Source organism: Pollicipes pollicipes, unplaced genomic scaffold (assembly GCF_011947565.3).
Source record: "Pollicipes pollicipes isolate AB1234 unplaced genomic scaffold, Ppol_2.1 Scaffold_3447;HRSCAF=4054_pilon_pilon_pilon, whole genome shotgun sequence".
Taxonomy (NCBI): domain Eukaryota; kingdom Metazoa; phylum Arthropoda; class Thecostraca; order Pollicipedomorpha; family Pollicipedidae; genus Pollicipes; species Pollicipes pollicipes.
The window spans coordinates 23385616-23400410 of record NW_023596297.1 but is presented as its reverse complement, the minus strand read 5'-3'; the positions used below and the strand labels follow the sequence as shown (position 1 = coordinate 23400410).

General features: G+C 55.5%; 1 protein-coding gene across 1 annotated transcript; it reads left to right on the top strand.

The window, feature by feature from the left end:
• The first annotated feature begins 503 nt into the window (after window positions 1–503).
• LOC119092095 (kinesin-like protein KIF3B) lies at window positions 504–12752 on the top strand. The gene is made up of 16 exons (XM_037215068.1): window positions 504–602; window positions 2956–2991; window positions 3854–3972; window positions 4389–4493; window positions 5357–5481; window positions 5913–6048; window positions 6582–6734; window positions 7252–7414; window positions 7892–8024; window positions 8563–8753; window positions 9379–9576; window positions 10072–10269; window positions 10677–10900; window positions 11665–11899; window positions 12317–12516; window positions 12661–12752. The coding sequence occupies exons 2-16, from the start codon at window positions 2989–2991 to the stop codon at window positions 12743–12745; spliced, it is 2268 nt and encodes a 755-aa protein (XP_037070963.1). The 5' UTR covers window positions 504–602; window positions 2956–2988; the 3' UTR covers window positions 12746–12752.
• Window positions 12753–14795: the final 2043 nt, after the last annotated feature.

Sequence of the window (14795 nt, the reverse complement as noted above, 5' to 3'; positions counted from 1 at the left end):
TCATCGGTCCGCAGGGACCCGCCCCCTGGGTCCTAACGGGAGCGTGCCGCTGTTATTGTGCCCCTCGGCCTGCCTGCACCTCTGCACGCCCTATCTTCATGTACATTGAAGGGCATACCGCCACGGATGTGAAAAGGAGGAAATGTGCCTGTGTCCTGAATGGAATAAAGCAGGTGTCTTATTTGACAGCTTAGCAGGCCCGAAATTTGGTTGCGCTAATCCAGGTTCTGTTTATAAACACCTACTATGAGCTGCTTTGCTGCTGAAGGGCGCAAAGTGTTGTGCGGCTGGTAGCATGTCAGCAAGCTTATTGGACATTACTATTTGTCGGCCTACCGCTGTACATTATGTCCGTAGCACATGCACCTAAGGTAAGTGATACGAAACAGGCCGTCAGTGATCCCAAGGTCGGCAGCAGTCTGATTTGTTCACATCGACCAAAACAACCAATAGCGACGTCGGCGACGCAGCGACGGGAGGGTGTTGGGGTGGTTGGTGGGGTGGGGCGGGTGGACGATTGGAATGTTGTTCACAGCCTCAAGATAGGCAACAGGAAGAGAAGCCGGTGGGCCTCCCACCGGTTGAAGGTGATGGCTCTTCAGGTAGGCTGAATAAGATCCGTGTGTGTGCTTTTTGGATGAAGGTGGCGCATCACCCGTGACATTTTAAGATTTTTGAGCCGCGGACTCGCTTTGGTCTGCAAAAATATGTCCTCTGCGTCAATTTCACATCGGTACACTGGACCCTGTGCTAGTATGGGTTAAATGAAGGACAGGTCATATTGCCAGTAATTTTTGCATTGCTTTTGGGCAAAATGTTCCTTAGGTAGGTTTGCCTAAAATTGCTCTTAAAACATCTCTTATCCTTGACACATTGGCTTTCTGTACTCTGAAATTACTGCTGATGGTGCTCCAAATTCAGAGCATTCATATTTATGATGTATGCATGCTGAATTGCTCCGGGATGGAAATGCCCCTCTAGGACGTCAATTTTGTCGTAACATTTGTTATGGTCTGTGACTCAGCTGATTCAATGACTCAGATACTGCATGCTTCAAACATGGCTGACTGGTTAGTCACTGATGACCAACAGCTTGCATTCTGGCTGCTGTATTCACAGACATGGAATGCACAGAGTGTCATATTGTGCAAAATGCTTGTGCCAAATTGGTTCTTGCCCTTGGATGTCAACTTATCCTTATGAATTGTCTGAAACTGTGTTATAATCAGTTCAAATTAGAAAAAACTTGCCTTACAAGTGACATCCATTTCTTCAGATAAATTGGTCCACCTGAGTTACTGGGAATGTCACTATCAGGCAAAAGATAAAGATTATGTGATCAGCCACATCCCATTATGTTTGTGATCTAACAACTTGTTGGATTAGCCCTAGGTGATGGCAGATAGACACTAGGGCATTTCAAGGACAACAGACATGGGCAAATGGTAATGGAGCTGCTCAAACCTCAGCTGTGGTCAGTCAACTTTGTGATTATCCAAATTTCTCTTTGGTCAGGAAACAAATGATTATTTTATTAGTTGTTTTGATTTGGGGTGAGAACTGAGATAGCCATATTGCAGGAGTCAGTGAGCAATGTGCTGAAATGTAAATTTATGTGTTACATGACAACTCATGATATGGTTCTGCATGGTTCTATGTACATAGTTAATAGGATGCAATATTTGGTTAAGTGATCAACTAAATGCATGTCCTACCTTGGTCTTTAGCTGCCTATAGAGCAGCCATCTCATGAACTACCAATTCAATCATTTTCATGTTATGTGACAAGCCCAAGCTTCCTTGAGTTAGAATCTGAGTAAGAGCCAAGTTGTGTTGTACTTTTCAGATTCAGGGTTAGAATCAACTCATGTGCTATGAGTCAGAACTAATACCACAAGATGGGATCAAGCAGAATTCTGCAGGTATAAACATTGTTTGTTGCTTATTTAGTGTAATAAGGGGCACAACTGTATGAGGTTAAGGGTCAAGGGATCCCACCATGTCCAGAAACCCTGTGTAGGCTTTTTTATCTAGAATGGGATTTAAGTGTGTCATCAGTATGGGGACCATCCCATGAAAAATCCTGCTATCGTACCTAAGAGCAATGCAGTGGAGCAGTTATGGCTGTGACATTCTGCTTGATTTGTAAGCAGCAGTAGAAGTGGGTTCTGGTATAGGGCTATCCATCTGTTATTGACGGATGAGCACACACTGTATGTTTTGCATTGATATGAAAGTGAAACAAAATTTTCTTAATTTGCAAGGAGACTTCAATATGGAAAGAAATGGGAAAATTTTTATTTAATGTGGTGATCTTAATGCATCCCAATAAAGGCATTACTGTCACTGGTGCTTCCCAAATGCCTGTGTCATCAGCATTTACCTGTATTTGTATTCTAGTGTCATTATGAAATCTAGATAGATCAGGTTTGTAGCTTTATGCATCCTCAATACTCATGTCCATCATAGTATATAAAATCTGGCATCTAGGCTATACCCTAGAGGAAAATTGTTGGTCCACAAACATTCCAATTATAGGCATGTAATGTGATTGGAAAAGGAGATTTTAACAGATACAAATATAATCATTTTGGTTTATTTCAAGTTAAGTTGTCTATATATTCCCTACAAATTTGAAATAAGTGGGTATGTTGAAGAGTTCTTTTTAACCTTAGCCCAGTGTACATGTGTTAGTCAGATTTTCAAATGTTGTTCATGTATGAAACATGCTACACATTTCAGTTCACCCATGCCTTAAACCATTGTTTCTGGGGTCCATTGTGCTTTCATGCTATATTTGATGAGTACAATATGAAGATGGCCTAATCTGCTCAAAGGTGTCTGAACAGTTGATCCCAGCAACCCCAGTGTGCTAATATGAGGCTCAACCATTAATAACAATATAATGTGTGGTACATCATGTTTTTCAAGATGTCCATTATTTTCTTGTTGCAGGCTGGAGGGGCCAGGGTTTGCACCATTTAAGCTATGGTAAGAACAACTATTTTCCAGCTGTAGGCAGTCTTCAATTTCTGTGAAATTTCCCAGCTTGCTGTAGTGTTACTGTTATTTTAGGACATTGCACTATTTTGTAGTACTTGAATGGTGTTGTGCATAATTTTGTGCAGTGACATGTATCACATTTCTTGGTAGTCGCATTGCGTTGCCATATTGCAGTGTGTTTCATAAGACCTTCCCTCTTATTCCCTGTATGACCTGCTCAGTCCCATGGCCAGTATCAGCTGCCAGGCAGTGAGCACACACTTGCTGCTCAGAGTTTCTGGGGAGTGTGGAGCACACAGAGCTCTGCATCCCGCTCATGGCTGGGCCTGACCCTGTCCAGTCCCTTTTGCCCAGTTACAGGGCTTGACCCTGTCCAGTCCTCTCTGCCTAGCGAGCGGCCCGGACCCGTGTCCATTCCCATTGACCCAGTTGACCAGGCCTGACCCTGTCCAGTCCCCCCATCCATGACCAGCCCTGACCCTATCCACTCCTATTGACCCCATTGACCAGGCTAGCCCCATCGTGGACCATCCCTGACCCTATCCACTTCCTATTGACCCAGTGACCAGGCCTGACCTGTGCCAGTCCTCTCCTGCCTAGCTGAGCAGGCCTGACCCTCTGTCCATTCCCATTAGCCAGTGACCCAGAGCATGACCCCTGTCCCCAGTCCCCTTCATCTCAGTGACCAGGCCCTGACCACTACTCCACTCTCCATGAACCCCAGTGACCAGGCCTGACCTGTCCAGTCTCCTCCGTCCAGTGCACCGGCGGTCCGCCACTTGGCCCTGCCGAGCCGAGCGGCTCCGTTGCCCCGTCGATGGCAGAGCGGTGACGTGCCGTGTGCCGGCAGCCGCGCGGCCCGCGGGCCGGCGCGTCCGACCGCACGCCCGAGAGGAGGCCAGAGACGGTCAAGGTTGTCGTCCGCTGTCGGCCTCTCAACCAGAAGGAGATCGCCAACGGATTCGAAAAGTACGGCGGCCACGGGGCACAAGGTGGCGAGGGTGACTTGCAGGTGTCGGTGGTTTCTGGCCGGTGGGGACGGGCTGCAGTGTTTTCAGCAGGCAACGCGGGGGTGAAAGATCACAACAACGGTCTTCGATCGGCTGCGGCGAGGTCACGTGACTTGGGTCGCTACGTTGCCGTGAACAGCGGACTGCGCTCTGGCTGGCGATATCGAACGCCGTTGTTGGAGTTTTCCTTGTTCGCCGGTTTCATTATTCTGCATCGACGTGTAGTCGCTGTGACGGGACGGCATGTTTTCCAAGGCCGCGCCGCGTCAGCCCGGGCAATCGATGGTTGCGTTTGCCGGCGGAATTAGTCCGGCTTTCGATCACGTCAGGCTGCTTTAAGATCTTGACGCATGTCTGGTGTCCTCGTGATTCCAGAACGGTTGATATCGACACCAAAAGAGGACAGATTCGTCTGAAAAATCCTAAAGCGGAAAATGACCCTCCGAGAGAATTTACATTTGACGCCGTTTACGACGAAAGGTGAGAAATAGCTCTCGTTATAAACATTAGCACCCAAGTCTCAAGTCTGAACCCGCACTTTCCCTATGACAAGATTAATTTCCAATTTTTCATTCAATTTTTCACGACCCACCAGGTGCTTTGTGATGCCTCTTTAACTCGGGTATGTCGATGATCCCCTTCTGATTCGCCACGGCGCGCTGGCCAATCGATTGTCGGGAGGCGGCTTTCAGTCCGGTCCGCTGCCAAAGAGCTTTGCAGGAGTACTAAAGCCTCTTTTCACCCGGGTTTCCCGACAGCAGTTTGTCATTGTCAGCGCTGCTATAAAGTTGGGTGATGACGTGCGTTCACTCGCTTGTCATGCGTACCGTGCCATGATGAAGACGATTGGTTCCTGTCTTCCTTTGACGCTCTGCTAGATCGCGATGGTTGAAGGAACGCCTGGGCGGTCTGGCATGATTTGGACCACCGGACGCCGCGGCGACTCAGCTTGTTTTGGCAGTCATCCAGAGTGACGCAAGGGTCGCAGCCAGCAGTGTTTTCATTTGACGCCAGACGCAGTATTTAGCCCACTGCTAAAGTGAGCTGGAGCGAAGCTCTTCAGTGATCTTGTATGACTATTCTGGTTTGCCTTAAACATCTCCCTGGTTGTGGAGCATTGGAGCAGCAGTCCGTTGAGAAGTCCGTTTTCTGACTAATCACCATGTGTAGAGTGTTTGGTCACCCCGCCAATTGCCTGGTTGCCCCGCGGGATTTAACACCTGATAAAACTATACCACTCTCTAACGCGTTCGATCGATGTGCCATGTGTTCAACACGTTCCTGTGGTCGTCTTTCGCGCGGACGGGGTTTGAAGTCTGATTCCGTATTGTGTTGTGACCCAGCTCGAAGCAGGTGGAGCTGTACGATGAGACTTTCCGGCCGCTCGTCGAATCAGTCCTGGAGGGCTTCAACGGCACCATCTTCGCCTATGGGCAGACGGGCACGGGCAAAACGTACACTATGGAAGGTAGGGCATGCACACCTCTTAGCGAGCGTGCGGATAGGGAGCGTCAGATCGACGCAGGCCTGATGATGGGAAGCTCTGCAGGGCTCTTTAAATGCTAGTTCTATAAGGCATGATGCGCTTTCACTCAGCGTAATCGGCGTGCGTCTTGGCACAACCCTCGCGAGTCGGATGGCGCAACCGTCGCAGGGTTAACCGCGTGGGGCGGGTGCTTTTCTCAACACGGTAGTCGATGGGGGGTAAAGGCTCCAATACTGTGTGCGGGAGCATGCACGTTCGATTCAGGGGAAGAATGGCCTGGCATGATGCTTGTAAAACTGGTCGGGTATTTATTTGACACCGCCGTTTTTAACTGTACGATCGAAGTCACTTTTCTCCTCCCCCCCCCCCCCCTCTCTCTTTCCCTCTTTTGACCTCCTCCCCCTTTGCGGCAGGTGTTCGAGACGATCCAGAGCAGAGAGGCGTCATCCCCAGCTCGTTCGAGCACATCTTCGGCCACATCGGGCGCTCGCAGGACTGCCAGTACCTGGTGCGCGCCTCCTACCTCGAGATCTACCAGGAGGAAGTGCGGTGAGGGCGACGAGCGCGCACCGGTCCACGCCTCGGCCGTGTCGTTTGCTGATGGTGTTCGGCTACCTGTTTGCTTCATTGTCCGCCTATGACAGAGCCACGTTAGTTTTGGCTGTTAGCTCACGCGCACGACAGAGGCATCGAAATTGGGGTTGTATCGAATCGCTACACCACCGCGTATGTTGACTTGAGTCAGCGTGCTCGGTTTGGGTGTTGAACCCTGCAGTCTGCTGGATATGTGCTTGACGCCGCTTTGTGGCCCTGCGCAGGGACGGAATGCATGCGCCATTTTGGATCTGGGTCCGTGCGCCAAACGCTCTATGCTATGTTGGGAGACGACTCGAGTTTAGTAAATGATGGCCACATTTTTAGTTATCTTGAATACATACAATTGCATGCTATATATCGGGCGTAGCCTTACCTCCTCGCCTTTTCACTCATCTGTTAAGTAAAAAGTAGGTTATGGGCGCCATATGACTAATGTAGTCGGTGCGCCACAAAGCCCGAATCACCATCACCATCACCCCGCGTAGGGACTTGCTGTCCAAGGACCAGACGAAGCGTCTGGAGCTGAAGGAGCGGCCCGACACGGGCACATACGTCAAGGACCTCTCGTCGTTCGTGTGCAAGGGCGTGAAGGAGATCGAACACGTCATGGGTGTGGGCAACCGCAACCGCAGTGTCGGGTGAGTGGCACCACCCGGCCGTCTTGCGAGGAGAGGCGCTTCAGGGCGTGTGTGGAAGAGCTTGCTCCCAAAGATCGAAAGGGCGCGGAATGAACGGAGATCGAATTATATAGGGCTATGGTAGTTATTTATTTCTTGATTTAAGTTTTTGTATGAATGTTTCTCAAGGGGACTCATGGGATGAAATAAGACCGTTCAACCTTTTCCCACTTTCCCCGATCCAGATTTTGGACGGGTCTCCGCCAAACGAGACGATGCTGCGGGTGACATAGCGTCTCGATTGCTTTTCGCTTGAATGAATGCGTAGACGGCAGTTAGCCGTCGTCGTCCAGACACTATTGATCCTGGTAGTGAGTCGGGCGGACCACGGGAGCTGAGAGACTCAGGCTGTCCTCTTTTTCCGGGTGTGGGTGTCATGTCCAGATCACTGCCCCCCCTCGCTCCACATGCCGTGTCGAGTAAGTCCCTCCCAGACGTCGGTCGCTGCGTCCGACCCACCGCCCGCCTCCGCCGCCAGCTCCACCAACATGAACGAGCACAGCTCGCGCTCGCATGCCATCTTCCTGGTGACGGTCGAATGCAGCGAGCTGGGCCTGGACGGCGAGCCGCACATCCACGTCGGCAAGCTCAACATGGTGGACCTGGCTGGCAGCGAACGCCAGGCCAAGACGGGCGCCTCGGTACGGCGCGGCCCGGCCAGCCCCGGGGCGCTGGCCGCTGGCCCCTCCCCTCGTCGATCGGTGGGAGCGCGGCGGCGGCCCTGTGATGTGGCGTTTCGCGACGAGCGTGCAATACGTTGGCGCGCGATGCGGGGCGTACATCACGCGGACGCTGTGTATGTGTCCACGCTTCACCCCAGCATGCTAACTGTGCCAGTGATCATCGCGTTAGTGTCCATAACGGCAGCGTTTGCTAGACAGGTTACGCAGGCGACACAAGCATGCTTAGCATTGGGAGCAGTCTTTCATTTGTGAACGGGAAAGCAGTAAGGATACACGGAATCGGCGGAGGACGCTGGTGAAGTGGTCCGTGCGCGTCGGAGTGGCGATAAAGTGGCTCGTTTGCGCCGGTGTGGCGATGGAGTGGTCCGCGCGCACCGAGATGACGGTTGCCTGCCGGCGCGTCGCTCCGTCTCAGCGCGCCGTTGTCCTCCGCAGGGCGAGCGGCTAAAGGAGGCCACCAAGATCAACCTCAGCCTGTCGGCGCTCGGCAACGTCATCTCGGCCCTGGTGGACGGCAAGTCGTCCCACATCCCCTACCGCGACTCCAAGCTGACCCGTCTGCTTCAGGGTGTGTGGTGCCGCGTGGCGGTCGGTGGTCCTCATGGTGGACGTCTGTCGCTGCGTGTGGCCGAGATTACGGTGCTGAGACTGCAATCGCACTGTGTTTTTATGAATTATGCATCGCATCTGCAGCGAGGAATTTGAATGTTTGGAGCTGGGGTGAAGCTTTCGCCCTCCGCAGCAGGACGGTGTTAAAACCGCCGCATCGAAGAGTACCATGGGGATCGAAACGTTTTCGCCAAAAGCCTGGAGGAGACCGAAATCAGCGCAAATACAGTATGCATGAATGGAAGACCGAAATGACTGTTGAATAGAATTCAAAACTGAGAGCCCACGATCGTCCGTGACATGCCTCATTTTCCACCCAAGTCGTGAATGTTAACACTGCTGCAGAACCATGACTGAGCGTCAGTGGCACTGGTAACGATGATGTTTACCCGTCCCCACCCGGGCTGGCCCCACTCCAGTGGAGTGACGTTCGGTCGTGCCCGTACCATCCCACCCAGGCGCCATGTGATGGCGACGCTCTCCGTCATATTGTGCAGACTCGCTGGGCGGTAACGCCCGCACCATCATGGTGGCCAATCTGGGTCCGGCCGCCTACAACTACGACGAGACGCTGACCACGCTCCGCTACGCGAACAGAGCCAAGAACATCAAGAACAAGCCCAAGGTCAACGAGGACCCCAAGGACGCCCTGCTGAGGGAGTTCCAGGACGAGATCGGCAAACTGAAGGTGAGCAGCAGGCGGGCTACTGCCATGGAGAGTTCCGTGGAAGCTGCAGCTGGAGGGTCTTTAGGCCGGTGTGTATAAGTTATGGCAGTGTTCAGTTTGTATGGCAAGTCTTTGTGGTGCACACGTGCAGCTGCGGTTGCGAAGTGCTACCGGCGAACTGCCATTACGAATCCTATGGTGTTGTAAATATGGTTTCCCTTATCTAGTTCCTGGCCGTTCTTGCTGTGCTCCGCCCTGTCCCCGCCTGTTTGTCGCTGGCTCTGTCGTTTCCACACGACTGTGGTCCATGTCCAGCGTGCCCTTTCGGCCTGGGTGTCTTCTCTGCGTATCGGTCCTCTTTACCCGACGGTGTTCTTTCTGTCCGGCCGTGGCCCCTGTGCTGGGCCACGTACTTTCTGTCCGCCCGGCGTGCTGGCTATGCCCGGCCGCGGTCTCCTCTGTCCCTGGTTGTATGCTGTGCTCTCGGCTATGTCCTGGTCGTTCTTACTCCTTTTGCTCGGCTGTGTTGTTTCGCTCTGCCCTACTCTGCCCCCACGTGACGTGTCCGCCCCTGTCCCGGCGCGGCGTGTCGACGGCGGCCGCTGCCTTCGGCGACGTCTGACGGGACGGCTGACGGTGCCAACAGGCTCAGCTGCAGGCCCGCTCGGCGGGCGGCCGCTCCAGCTCCGGCTCACGGCGTCGGCAGCGCGCCGCCGCCGCTGCCGCCGCTGTCTCCGCTGACGCCGAGTCCGAGCCGTCGGCCGAGGAGTACCTGCAGCAGCAGCGCAGTCAGATGGAGCAGGAGCGGCAGGCCATCGTCGGCGACCAGAGCCTGATCGCAGAGGTGGGCGGACGCTGCCGAGTCGTGCCGCGGCGTCCGATACATCTCGCGTCGCCGGTGACCGGCGGTCCCGACACACTGTCCGTTGGGACAGCGATCGGGCATTGGACGCGGGGGAGATACGTGTCAGAACTGTCTGGGCTATCGCTTGATTGGCACGGGCTAGGTTTTTTAGACGGTTTAATAACGTGGTTTTAGTGAGATAATATATATATATATATATATATATATATATATATATATATATATATATATATATATATTTGTTACGATAGCTGTTTTCAATAAAACGTTAGTGTTCGGCACGAGGGACACAATGTGAATTGCTGGCGTTTACATGCTATGCTCAGTGATGTCTAGACGTATTGAATGGCTTTCGGTCGGTTCCGTTTGGCGGATGTTTATCGGCGCCGTTTGGGTTGGAGGCAGGTCCGCGGTTTGTGGCTTGTCGCGTCAAATTTGCGCCAATGCGCTAATTTTTGCGCCTCGCGTGCGCAGGACAAGGAACGCCTGCTGGAGGAGATGCGGAAGAAGGAGGAGCAGCTGGAGCGAGAGCGCCGAGCCCAGGAGGATCTGGCGACGCGCATCAAGGACATGGAGTCCAAGCTTCTATCGGGAGGGAAGAACATCGCCGACCGCACCAACAAGCAGCAGCGCCAGCTGGAGCTGAGCCGGCAGAAGATCGCCGAACAGAAGGTCCGCTGTCCCCTGCTGCGACCAGTGGGAAGGGGGGGGGGGGGAGGAGCGGGACCCGACCTGTGCTCCGGCGGGGCGAGGGAGTAATCCGACCGCTAGTGCTGGATCCGGTGATCGACTGGGCCGTTAGGGATTTACTGAGGGTGTCTTCATGATGGCTCATGGGCAATGAATCTACTTAACACCGCGCCGGGCACCGGGTTAGAAGAATGCGCTGAACGGCCGTTTAGATAGAGTTTTACGACGTCTGTGATATCAGAAGCACTTGACGGCGGGCTTAGGTGTCATATAACGAACCCTTCTCTTCGTATGTGTATCCATGTGCCTTCTGATAGACTGAACAAAGACGCGTCGACTGTGTGATGCTCGCCACTGCTTAATTTCTGTACGCCTGGCCGCGCCCCCAGGCCCGGGAGAGAGAGGTGCTGCAGTGCATCGAGGACCAGGAGGGCTCCCGCCTGGATATGCAGCAGACCTTCCAGTCACTTCAGCAGGAGGTCGATGTGAAGACCAAGAAGCTGAAAAAGCTGTTCGCCAAGCTGCAGGCGGTGAAGCGGGAGATCTCCGACGCCACCGAGGAGTTCCACGGGGAGCGGCGAGAGCTGGAGGAGACGGGCGTCTCCCTGCGCAAGTCAGTCAGCCCCACCTCGCCATCCTCTCCGCCTGTGCCTAACAGCGCTTGAAAGTAGACCGCCCGATGTGAGACTCCTGCAAGCTGTTTTCCAACACATTGGGCTCACACAAACATGGTTTCCGTTAACTCGCAGGTTGGCGAAGATGATTTGATTTTCCCTTACCAAGTGAATCGTGTGGAATTGTTAGGGCCAAGCTGTAAAATAATAATTGACGACCCACCACTTAAAGTGTGTCCTATGTACTAATTATGTAATTGTGCTCCATATATAGAGGTGATGTGCATGCGCACAATACTTGGTTATGGGAGATATACCATGTTTGCATCACCTTGTGGGCCAGACAGCCGTCACTGCACTTCGTCAATCCGTTGCCGATGTTGCTGGCTACACGACTTCGTGACCAGGTCCAATCCCCGGCGCGCGCGTTCTGACCCGACCTGGCCTGGCCCCAGACGTGCGCCCTGACACGATCTGACCTGAACAAACCGCAAGCGTGCGTTTGGCACCCTGACTCGACCTGACCTGGCTCCAGACGTGCGCCCTGACACGACCTGACCTGACCAAACCGCGAGCGTGGGTTTGGCACCCTGACCCGACCTGATCTGACTTTAGACGTGCGCCCTGACACGACCTGACCTGACCAAACCGCGGACGAGCACTTGGTGACCCGATGCGACCTAATCCCCTTGCGTTTGTCCTGATGACAGGACCCAACCGGTGGCGCGCGCTCCGTGTACCTGACCCGACCCACCCCTTTCAGAGAACTGAAGTTGAAGCAGCTCATCATCGACAACTTCCTGCCGCCGGACGAGCTGCCGCAGCTGCTGGCGCGCGCCGAGTACCGCGACGACGGCGACGAGGAGGAGGGGTGGCGGCTGTTACCCGGCGCTGGCTCGACGCTGGAGGGGCGGCCTGTCAGCGCGCGCGGTGCCCGCCGCCCCGTCTCCGAGTACGCCCGCCGCGCCGGCTCGCTGGGCGGCGGCACGCGTTTCAAGGTACGGCTGGGGCGACTGGGCCGGGCCGGGCCGGGCCGGGCTCCGAGCTGCAGCTGGGGAGCGATGTTTGCATTAGGCAATGATAGTTGGTGATTGCCGCGATGCGGGCTGGGGCCCATTGGATTGGTGCGTGACGCAAATGGATTCCGCTGTAAAACTGTTGCGTCCAGATGGATGGAGTGCATGAGGCTTGTTTCAGTCGACGTTTCTGATGACCCATCGCCACGTTAGGTGCATTATGGATTAAGCAACGTCTCTTTGCTGGCCGATCTTCCTGTCCCGTGCGTGGGGCTGCAGTGGTTTGGCACTGTACGCCTGTCGCACATGAGGCAAGACCACCCGTGGCCGGAGTTGGACACCGTGATCGCCATCGGCCTCGGCGGTCCCCCACCCCTGACCGTGCCGGGGCCTCCTCAGGGCGAGAACATCATGAGTCTGGAACTGGACGCGCCGGCGCGCACCACCCGCGACTACCGCGGCCCGCTGGTGGCGCCTCGCATGCAGGCTGCCCTGCAGGCGGCGCTCACGCCCACGGAAGACGTCATCAGCATCGACGCTGCCGCCCCGCTGCGCGCCGCTCAGTTCCGGCTTAAGGCGTCCCGAAAGGAGCTGCTTGCGTGAGTATACCCGCTGTGCGGTCGGCGTCGTGCTTTGGCGGCAAACTCTGCCACGGTGTGTTTGTGAGCCGTGTTTTTGTGGTCGCTGGCGTCGTCTGGGCGGTTGGAGCTGCCGTCACGCCGGCGCCGTGTTTTTTCCCGCAGGTCGAAGCCGTCGCGGCCGCTCCCCGGGACGGCGCCGGACGCTGCACGTCACTACCCTCAGTCGCGCGGACTGGTGCCCAAGTAGCGGCCGGTGGCGGCGCGCTCGCCCGCGTGCCCGCCGCCGGCCGCGCCGCGCTCTGCATTTGTGATATTCTCAGACGGAGAGGCACGTACCAGGCGTCGGCGCGGCCCGGCGGCCGGCTGGCGCGGCGGCGACAGCTGCGGCGGCCGCTGCCCGTCCGGTCGCCGGCCGCGCAGCAGGTGGCCAGCGGGAGGCCGGGACCCGGCGGCGACGGGCCGCTGGCGGCCGGGCCCTCCTGCGACGACGAGAAGCTGCGGCGACTCGCGGACGGCGACTGCGACGGGAAGGCGGCGGCGGCCGAGTCGCCACCGGCGGCCGGCGCGGCCAACCTGACCGACGAAGAGAAGGCGCGCGTGCTGCTGCGCAGGCAGTCGAGCGAGGGCTGGGACCAGCTGACCGGCCGGCTGCGTCGGCTGATGCGCGCCGACGTGCCGCTGCCGCCCCGCCTCCTCCCGCGCCGGCCGCGGCTGGACGCCGGCGACGGTCCGGCGCCGTGCTGCGCGCCCCAGCCGCCGCCAGTCGCCCGGCCCGCCCGGCCGCGCCGCCTCCTCGTCCGTCGTGCCGCGCGCCGTGCGCTGGCGGCACGCGCGGCCGGCTCGCGCCGCTGCGCTGTCTGCGCAGGCCTGTTGCCGGCCCGGCGTCGGCCGCTGCGTTTCGGCAGCTGGCGGCGACGCGCCTACCACCAGTTGCTGTTGCTGGGCGCGGCGCTGCTACTGCTGCGGCTGTTCGTGCTGATGCTGTGCTGGGGTCTGCTGACGCTGGTCGGGCGCTGACGGCCACTGTAAAGTTGGCGGGGAACCACGCCAGACAACCTGGGTGGCTGCTGGGCTGGATACCAGATCTAATTCATCCTGAAGATGACTAGATTCAGGGCTGTTTCGGAAGAATGCGTCTCAAATGACGCTCTTCACAATGTTTATTTTCTTCACACGTTTCACAACCGCAATCCAATGCAAGTTAGCGCACGTGGCACAATAGTTCCCGTGACCGAGCCGGTTAGTCCGGCGTTGTTCTCCACGTCACTGTCCGCACAGCCAGCGGTGCTCGGCCCGCGTCACTGTCTGAGAATGTCCTGAGGGGTCACGTGCTTCGTCCGGCGCGTCGCGTTTCGTCCCGGGAAATCGTGTTGTGTGTCTGTAATGTGCCTGACGAGCTTTCTCTCGTCCTACAAATATTATGTGGGTGGGAACGTACGTGCGTCGTGCGAGCACCCCAGCGCTGCCGTGGTGGCGACTGAGTCACTTCGTTCACATTGAACGCTGCCGGTGCCGGGGTTTCCTGCCCTCGGTGCCGGACCGGCCGGGACGAATCCCAGCTCCGGAGCAGAGGGTGGCCGAGTCCTTCCCGCGCTGGAACGTCGCGAGCGACCGCGGCAGGTCGGGGAAGAGGTGGTCTCAGTTCTTCATGGCGGTCGCGTTTGCTCTCGCCCCTTGCCCAGTTTTGGCGCTGCTCTGACACCAAGACCAGCCGTTGTTCGGTTCAGTGTTCGGTTCAGCCGATAGCCGTTGTTAACCGTTGCTGTGGGAATGCCCCAGGAGTTTGACCCCGCTTGCTAACATTCCGAAATGCTCCCTGTTGTTTCGATTTTAGTCGTAAATTGTAGTTGTAGGCGATGTTTTGTCCCGAATCATCCTAGAGCATTTTTGAGGCGTTATTTGTTGCTCGAACGGTTTTTGTTACGGTAGCCTGGAGTACGGGTATTAGTTTATTCTGTTTCTGTCGTGAGTCTGTTTTAGCGGTCCGCACGCTCAGGAAGACTAGTCATTTCGTTTCCTGCCAACCTCATGTTACTCAGAAGCTGAAAATAAATAAAGACGTACTCTCATACTCAACAGTTTTTTTTTCGCCGAGTGTAGATGGGGTTACGGAGCAAGGTGGTGGAATAACACAATTACACATTGGCATTTTCCGAAATCTGGCCTGAAGTATGTTTGTAAGCCCACAAAGAGGGCACCTGAATGTCCGTCGAATGGCCTACCTCATTCTTTAGTTGATCTCGAGAAGGTTGGTGTTTCGTAAACAGGTTTGTCACTCATCTGTATTTCACATCAAT